The sequence below is a fragment of the Sinocyclocheilus rhinocerous genome, unplaced genomic scaffold (assembly GCF_001515625.1).
Source record: "Sinocyclocheilus rhinocerous isolate Xijiao unplaced genomic scaffold, SAMN03320098_v1.1 scaffold21, whole genome shotgun sequence".
Taxonomy (NCBI): Eukaryota; Metazoa; Chordata; class Actinopteri; order Cypriniformes; family Cyprinidae; genus Sinocyclocheilus; species Sinocyclocheilus rhinocerous.
The window spans coordinates 1006803-1016062 of NW_015641422.1; the positions used below are offsets into that span (position 1 = coordinate 1006803).

At 35.1% G+C, this 9260-nt stretch overlaps 1 protein-coding gene across 1 annotated transcript in view; it reads right to left on the reverse strand.

Moving 5' to 3' along the window:
• Positions 1-9260, reverse strand: part of LOC107754790 (gamma-aminobutyric acid type B receptor subunit 1-like) — a 55154-nt gene that overhangs the window by 8877 nt on the left and 37017 nt on the right. Inside the window, exons 8-12 of the mRNA XM_016571377.1 lie at positions 8739-8889; positions 7934-8066; positions 6983-7099; positions 3767-3874; positions 3545-3638 (exon numbers count right to left, since the gene is read on the reverse strand). Coding sequence (XP_016426863.1) covers positions 3545-3638; positions 3767-3874; positions 6983-7099; positions 7934-8066; positions 8739-8889 — 603 coding nt within the window. The remainder of the gene's footprint in view (positions 1-3544; positions 3639-3766; positions 3875-6982; positions 7100-7933; positions 8067-8738; positions 8890-9260) is intronic.

The following is a 9260-nucleotide window of genomic DNA, read 5'->3' on the forward strand; positions in this document are numbered from 1 at the left end:
AAAATTATTTTTAGAATAATTGTACATAAATAGGATAAGCAAAACAAATGTGATTATTTCTGAGAACTTTTGAACTGCAGGCAGACATTATGGTACAGTAGGTCTACAAATATTTTGTTGGAGATATGCGAGCAAAATAATAGATGAAAAACTCTGGGGTTCCCTTAGGTATTTATTTATGCACATGCGCACTCTTCTAAAATGGCGCTTATTGAGGACGCGCAAAAATACATAGATTAAAATGCATTTATATTTACATAGAATGGAAGATATAGATTGTACTGCATGTTAGCTTGCTTATTGTGCCCAAGAGCATCACAAGCTGTGTGGTATCGGCTTTTGGTATCGGGCATTTTTACGAGTACGAGTACGAGTACAGGAGCGCAGTATCGGGCCCAATACCGATACTGGTGCATCCCTACTCTCTAAGTTTTCTTTAATTGAAAAATATGCATTTTCATTCATTCATAGGCTATATGGTTGCAATAATAGCCTATTTTACTTCAAATTTAAGTGCCATTGTTTAAAAAAAAATATTATTGACTGAAGTTTCATAGACGTTCAGTTGTTATGCTTTCAAATTTCTTGCCATTTGTATATATGTAATTTTACAGTATTTTCACCTCCTAAATTACTACACTACTTGTGCAGTCACAATTCTATAATGGTACAATTTACTCAGGCTGATAACTTTTTTTTATAACATTAAAATTATTTTTAGAATAATTGTACATAAATAGGTTAAGCAAAACAAATGTGATTATTTCTGAGAACTTTTGAACTGCAGGCAGACATTATGGTACAGTAGGTCTACAAATATTTTGTTGGAGATATGCGAGCAAAATAATAGATGAAAAACTCTGGGGTTCCCTTAGGTATTTATTTATGCACATGCGCACTCTTCTAAAATGGCGCTTATTGAGGACGCGCAAAAATACATAGATTAAAATGCATTTATATTTACATAGAACGGAAGATATAGATTGTACTGCATGTTAGCTTGCTTATTGTGCCCAACAGCATAATTTATATAAGCCCACATGTCTTACTAACAAGAAACTATGCTTCTAACAACAGGTCGAGAGCTGTAGTTTACGTCACTGTTTGCGAATGTTCCTTTGAACTATGGTTTCGGGAAACACAGAATCATTGAACTATGTTGGTAACGACGGAACTTGCGACCATAGTTGGCTAACGATGCTTTTGGGAAATGCACCCCAGAGCTGGCTGTGGTGTTTAACTACAGAATGTTGTTCCTTGCGCCACCTGGTGGATATTGTGTAAGGCACAACAATGTTTTAAAGAAATCTGAAAAAGCTCCTGCAGGGAGCTCCGTGATCACGCGTGGCGAATTGCAGGCTGCCGTGTGAAAAAAGACGCATTCTTAAAGGCTACATCTGTAATTGCATGTTAATTACATGCAATTAAATGAAAATGTACTATGGTTTACATTTATACTAAAGTCTATATTAAATTTATATAAAAACATTTATTTTAAAATCACTTAAGTAGGACTTTGTATGTCATCTTTATATGTTATTTCAAAATTACTGCTATTGCCTTTGAAATGTGGTTAAAGTGTACTGCTGAATGTACTGACAAGCATTTATGGCAAACTAATACTTATAAATATCATCTCTACTTCTGTGTCATTTTCATATAATTGTACTTATACATTTGTAATGAATTTGCAATTCAGTACATTTAAAATGTTAGGTTTTTAAAAGCAGAGTATGTTAAGAAACTCTCATTAAAGTGTACTCTAAGTACACTTAAGTGGGTTTTTATTTCATTGTTATATTTTCTGCAAGTACAGCTTTTTTAAAACTTAAAATATACTTATATATTTATAAATATAAATATATTAAAAAAATTTACTTAAAAATGCCTCAAAGTATTTAAAGTACACTACAAGTGCACACTGCAAATAATTAAGCTCACTTCTTTTTCACAAGGGAATCTGTCGTACATTACTGGAAATATGCAGCATTGCAAGGCACAACAATGTTTTAAAGAAATCTGAAAAAGCTCCTGCAGGGAGCTCCGTGATCACGCGTGGCGAATTGCAGGCTGCCGTGTGAAAAAAGACGCATTCTTAAAGGCTACATCTGTAATTGCATGTTAATTACATGCAATTAAATGAAAATGTACTATGGTTTACATTTATACTAAAGTCTATATTAAATTTATATAAAAACATTTATTTTAAAATCACTTAAGTAGGACTTTGTATGTCATCTTTATATGTTATTTCAAAATTACTGCTATTGCCTTTGAAATGTGGTTAAAGTGTACTGCTGAATGTACTGACAAGCATTTATGGCAAACTAATACTTATAAATATCATCTCTACTTCTGTGTCATTTTCATATAATTGTACTTATACATTTGTAATGAATTTGCAATTCAGTACATTTAAAATGTTAGGTTTTTAAAAGCAGAGTATGTTAAGAAACTCTCATTAAAGTGTACTCTAAGTACACTTAAGTGGGTTTTTATTTCATTGTTATATTTTCTGCAAGTACAGCTTTTTTAAAACTTAAAATATACTTATATATTTATAAATATAAATATATTAAAAAAATTTACTTAAAAATGCCTCAAAGTATTTAAAGTACACTACAAGTGCACACTGCAAATAATTAAGCTCACTTCTTTTTCACAAGGGAATCTGTCGTACATTACTGGAAATATGCAGCATTGCTTCTCCAGTGTGTTCCAGACAGCTCAGTCGGCTCTTTAAAATGTCTTAAGGGTGCTTGACTACACTGCACATCTGGATATACACCGCTTATAACATATCATTTAATCATCGTTTGATGAATCACTCCCAGCATGATCGCTAGAAAATGTACACAAACATCTCTTTCAAAGAAAATTCTGTTTACCGCCTGTTTTCTACAAAACCAACTTAATTTAAATATGCCTGCCACAGCCCTAAATCAGCACAGATAGTGCCGGGTTAGACTGGATTACAAGTGGTTAGTAAATAAAAAGCAGGTTTTTGAACTGAAAAACAGTACACTAAAAGTCTCATGAATGGTTTGAAAAAATAAAGCGCACCGCAGAATGCCTACTCCGCCAAGGTGCCGTCAAATACAAAAGTTATCATGCCAACCTGCTATTGTAACCAAAAGCTTGCAACGCTTGCCCCGCCTCCAGGGTCTTCTGATTGGTCCACTGTTCTAGAATGGACTTTGATGAGCGCATAGATATGTATACATACACTCACGTGCGAGATGCTGCAAAACACGCGAGTGCAACGGTCACATCCGTATAGCGCTGAGTACACACACGGTAGTATGTTTTTAAGGGGAAAGTATTAATAGAGTAAAAAAACGAAATAACCGACATGGGAAAAATAAGTTGGTTAGAGGTTCTGAATTTCGGTTTCGATTTCTTTTCGATTAATCGTTCAGCCCTACATCAAGCCAATATGGAACCTTTATTTTTAAGAGTGTAAGCATTTACATTTGACAAAAAAACAAATCAGAACTGGATGCAATGTGAACAAATACAGTGTCAAACCCAGAGAGGTTCTTACCAAGCCATGTGTTCATCTTCTCTGAACTGCAGTGCTGCAGCAGAGGCTCGATCAGCTCATCCACATCCCCTTTAGGTGCTTCTTTAGTGAACTTCTGCTCAGACAGAAAGAGAAACAGAACAGCAGCTCATTCAACATTTTCTTATATGCACCTTGAGGCCAAACATAATAAATCCAACTGTACCTTGTTCAAAAAAACACAAAAACTGAGCGCTGCCATACCTCCACTGTGATGTGCAGGGGATCCACGATCTGCCAAATCATAAGGGACAGGATGTCGATAACCAGCAGGACTCCCACAGTGGCATAGAGCTTCCAGGGCTCCAGGTGCTGCTGGGATATAAAAAGACCAGTGAATCAACTTTCCATCCAGGACAGTGAAAGACACAGCTTGCGCCGTGATTCATGACATCATATAGAGCATAAGTGCAGAGAGCTTGAAGGGGAAACAATGGCCCATTATCAGGATGCCAATTCAATCCGCCACACGGTGGCCGCACTTTATGGTTTAAGTAAAGAAAGTGTCTTTAATGGATTTCGGCTGAGACCATAACACTGCAACAAAATCAATACTCGTTCTTTTTTTGTAGCGGGGATAGCGTTTGTTAGCAATTAAACATAAAAAGCATTTATTTAAATAGCGTATTTATGTTCTCTGTGACTCGTATTGTTTATCGTCACTTTTGAGAGCTCATAAACCTCAAACACACCTTCACAACGGTGAGGATGAAAGAACTCACGCATAGCCAGACAATTGACTCAAGGAATTTTCTGGGTTCAAAACAAGTTAAGCTCTATATATGGCTTGCTATTGATTACCAGAAAACTTTGACTCATGTCTCTGTTTGAAAAAATGAACAGGAACGTACTAGAAATTGACATTTAGGGGGTTTACAAGCAAAAATGTGAAGCTTGCATTTTTGTTCAAGTGCTTAGATTAAGCTCTAAAGGGGCTTCAATCATCCTTTAAGTGGTGGAACTACTTTTCTAGGTGGGTGAGCTTCTGGTTTTGCATTGCTGTAATTTGTGGACGTGTTTTTCTCTAGGTAAACAGACCCTCTCTGGTGTTTATATTATATGAATGTTACAGGCTTTACTGCTTGGGGATTTTTAGCAACATAGTAATAACAGAAATCGAAATATTCAGTATAATTTTGCACAGACAAGATTAGTAATAATTTACATTAGTCTGTTAACACGTATACTATACTCAAAGGTTTGAGGGCTGATTTGCTGTCAAAAACATTTCTTATTATCAAAATGGTTGAAAATGGTTGTGCTGCTTAATGTTTTTGTGGAAACCATCATACTTTTTTCCCCCAACACTCTCAGAAAAAAGGTGCAAAATCTTGTCACTTTGGCAGTACCTTTTACACTTTTGTACCTTTTAGGTACTAATATATACACTTTAGGTACTAATATGTACATTTAAAGTACCAATAAGGTGTACCTTTTGAAAAGGTACCGCCCCATGACAACTTTTGTACCTTTATTTCTGAGAGAGAAGATTCTTTGATTCTTTGCTAGAAAGCTCAAAATACCACCATTTGTTTGACATAAAAATATTTTGTAACAATGTAGACTAAATGTTTTTACTGTCATTTTTTATAAATTTAATGTATTAATGCTAAATAAAAGTATTAATTTCTTAAAAGAAAAAAAAAAAAGACTGGTTAGTCTCATGGCTATACTTTCACAACAGACAGTTTCCCCATAGGCTTCCATCTTAAGTATGTTTTTACAAACTGAGAGAAGTCTAAATTATTTTCTGTTCTGTTTTTTGGCATTTCATGAGACATTATCTGAGGTATTTAACTTGTTTTGAATGTGTTGAGGGGAGATTTTCATGACAATTCACACCATAAAATCCCCATCACGAGTTCCTCTGTACTTAAAATAGAATGTTTGTCCCAAATATTTCTTTCTGTCTTATGGTCTATAATAAATTCCAAAACTATTCTTTATTTCAAAATTTCCCTTTTGTATCCCTGACAATGACTTTGAAGAATCCACTTCAAACAAACTTACTGATGCCCAGTTGGTGTTTGTTTTTTAACTTTTCTTTTTAACATAAATTCTCAAAAGTGACGCCCCATTCAAAGAAGCACGTTTGAAAATGACTAAGCTGTCAATCTGATGCCCCACTGCACATCACAGATCATTTCTCAATCTCTGAATCCTTTCTTTGTGTAGAGGAAGATAGAAAGAGAGAGAGAAAGAGAAAGAGAGAGAAAGAGAAAGAGAGAGAGAGAGAGCGCTCTCCACAGGGGCTCATGACAAGCTCCTCTCCACCACTAGATGGATGTTCATGAATGCTCAATAATAGGCATTATGTACTTATCCTGAAAATACCTTTCTCCTCCGTCTTTATCTCTATCTTTTCCTTATTTTAGTTATTATGGCTGCTGTGCATTTGTGTGATTGGTGATGTGAGGTCTGCACTTCAAAACATCACTTTCTTAATATTTTTGTTTAGTCTTTCTGTAAAATATTGAAACATCCTTAAAATAAGATACATTTAATTGAGAAAACAAATTAAGATAACACTTTTTTCATTTTTTAAGCATAAATCCATCACAATTTAGTAATGGATTCATACAGAATCATAAAAAATTTAAGAAAAATAACCTTTGTTCAAGATACTCTACATTAGTTAACAAGAACTAACAATGATAAATATTTGCATAGCTTTTATTAACCCTTAGTTATTGTTCATTTCAACATTTATTGATCAATTTAATGCACTGTGGGCTAAAATGAACAATAAACAATTGTATATGTATTTACTAACCCATGATTAATGAATGCTGCAAAAATATCTTGCTCATTGTTAACTGGTGTTAACTAATACATTAACAAATGGGACCTTATTGTAAAGTGTTACAAAAAAAATCAAACATAACGACTGTAAATGATCTTTTGCAGTGTGTTTGTGGTGATGGAGTGACTGCTGGCACATGGGGCTGTACGGAGGGCTCATCGAGCTGTGCTGTATGATAAATGTGCTGTTTAAGGATGCTCAAGGACAACGGGGGACCCATCTCTATGAGATCAGACAGAGAGACGGTGGCTAAGCCAGAGAGGCAGTGGAAGTGAGATGGAGATCTAAAGATGATAACAGAGAGAGGAACGAGATACATACTTTATAAAGAACAATAATTCCACTATGATATATTGATCATTCCAGCGGCGTACTGAAAGCCCTTGACTCGACAAGTCAAGAGTAAATCCCTATGAGGGTTTAAAAGGACAGATAGTTTGTCTTGAAACACCTCAAATTAACCTCACGCAGTCTTATTTTAGTACCACTTAGACACTATTATATGTTTTTAGTAATATTTTTAATTATTTTCTTTCCGTGTTCATGTTAATTTTAGTTATGGAAATCAACTAAGATTTTAGTTGTGTTAGCAATAATAACCCTGGTTCTCTACTCACCTTTCTCTTGTCTTTCTTCTCATACTTCTTTGTGAACACCGTGTGAACCCACCAGATCTTTGTGAACATACTTCCATAAGCCAAACTGAAGCCAAGTCCAAGCAGCCACAAGCGGAACTAGAAAAACAATTTTAAAAAAGCCAATATTTCAGTGTTTAACTTTAAAAGACTTCAAAGTGCAAGTATGGAAATATAATAAGGATGCACCAATATAAAAATTATTGCCAGTATTGATCAGCTTATAATTATTCTAATGTTATGGGAGATAAACAATAAATGCCCAATATTAAAATCCTAAAAATTCTAAAATTCGAATTTTATTGTATTCCGTTTTTGCCACGTCACAACATTATAATGTACAACATGAAAAATTCAGTGTTATTAAATTCGTTTTAGTTATTTTAAAGATTAAGTTTAAGTGTCGCCAAAGGTGAATTAAATGTAAAAATAGGAGAAAAGTTGAATAAAACTAAAACTTTAATAAAAGTGCATTTATTAAAATTAAACTGCAAAAACAGCTTGTTCTATTCTTCAGGCTTGGCTAAGATGCTGTTACAGAAAAAAGGGATGGTGCAAACTAAATTGAACCTGACGGCAAGCCTGTGACCTATGAGTAAGTGTAAGCGAAGAGGGCATATATATAGATGTCTGAAAGCAAGGCAGCGAAACAAGTCTGTTTAATAGTTAAGGGTCTGAGAGAGGGTGAAAAATGGTCATGAAAAACTCAATAATTCATATTTTTTGATGCAAGAAACCTTGACTAACATTATCAGTGCGCCTCAGGGAAAAATAAAATAAAATGAAGGAAAAAAAAAAACTCCCTGATATGTCTGCTTAAAGCCCTTCTGAAGAAGAGTGTTCAGGGAGGTTTTATAAACTCAATTACTAGTACTATAAATAACATCAATATAAATGACAAAACGGTGTTACCCAGAATGCCTGAGCACTTACCTGACAGACCACAGGAAACTGAGAGTTGCGTACATGCAGTCCGTCAATTCCCAGAGGAAAAACTGCAGCCAGAGCCATCATACAGCCCACTGCCGTCATGTTATTCAGGTACGGCTGGGAGTTTTGAATGTACCTTTACATATAGACATACATACTGCTGAATTTGCAAAAAGACGTGTATTTTCAAAAAACAGGTTCATACATTGAACAGATGCTAATGTAGTGCCTGCCATATACTGTGATATATATAGCTTAGAATGATTACCACATGCATATTTTATATAATATGGTGTTCCATGGTACTTTTTGGTCATTTTTGTTAGCATAGTGAACTCTGATTCAGCTCATTTAGTTAATCTCTCACAGTGGAATAGGACTTACACTCCTCTGTCTTTTTATCACACAAAGATTCATAGACGTGCTCACACATTTACTCACATGCATGATGAGATTAGTAAGTGTTCAGGGTATTAGCTTAAGCTGTCTGCTGAGAAAATCTTGTTGAAAGTCTAAGTGTCACTAAGATAAAAAGACTGAAACACCAAACATTAGTCTGAATGTGTCGGTGGAGTTTGAATATGTGTAAAATGCTATCGCTATTCGTAATGCATTAGCCTGTTTGAAACCCGCGTGTTTCTACACACACAGAATGCATAAATATGTGAATGAGACCCTTGGAAACACCAGCTAATTGTATGCATGTATCACTCTGTCCTCTGCACTGAACTCACACACGAGTACGCAATATAAATGAACACATGCCTGCAGGCAGGAGCGTATACTTTCATCCACAAACTAAACATACCTGACGTTGCTGTTGTAGATGTTAAAGGTGAGGCAAACGATCCCCATTAAAATGCCCAAGCCAGCGAAAACAGACACCGAGACGAAGAGTTTTTGTGACAGATATCTGAACTTCTGAATCACCACCGTCTGGTCAGCAGGTGGATCAGAGCCTGGAGAGAGAAATGATGATTTTTAGTATTAGATTATTTTATACACTATTACATTGAAACAATTTGGCAATACTTTCATGAATAACATTAAAAACATTATTAGAGGTTCTAGCTATTTAGTCTTTCTAAATAAGGGCTTTTGGAAGAAATTATTAGGGAAAGAGGGAGAGGGAAGGGGATTGAAGCAGGTATTTATATATATACACCAGAGTATGTGAGCGGAGCTAGGAGCGGATTTTTTGAAAGTCGGAGCGTTGAGGTTTTCACTCGCTCCGAGAACGCTCCGTCACGAGCACAAATTATGCCAACTCATGCATTAAACATAATTAGTTAGCTTGACAGATATGTGGATCACATATGAAGGTTAAAAT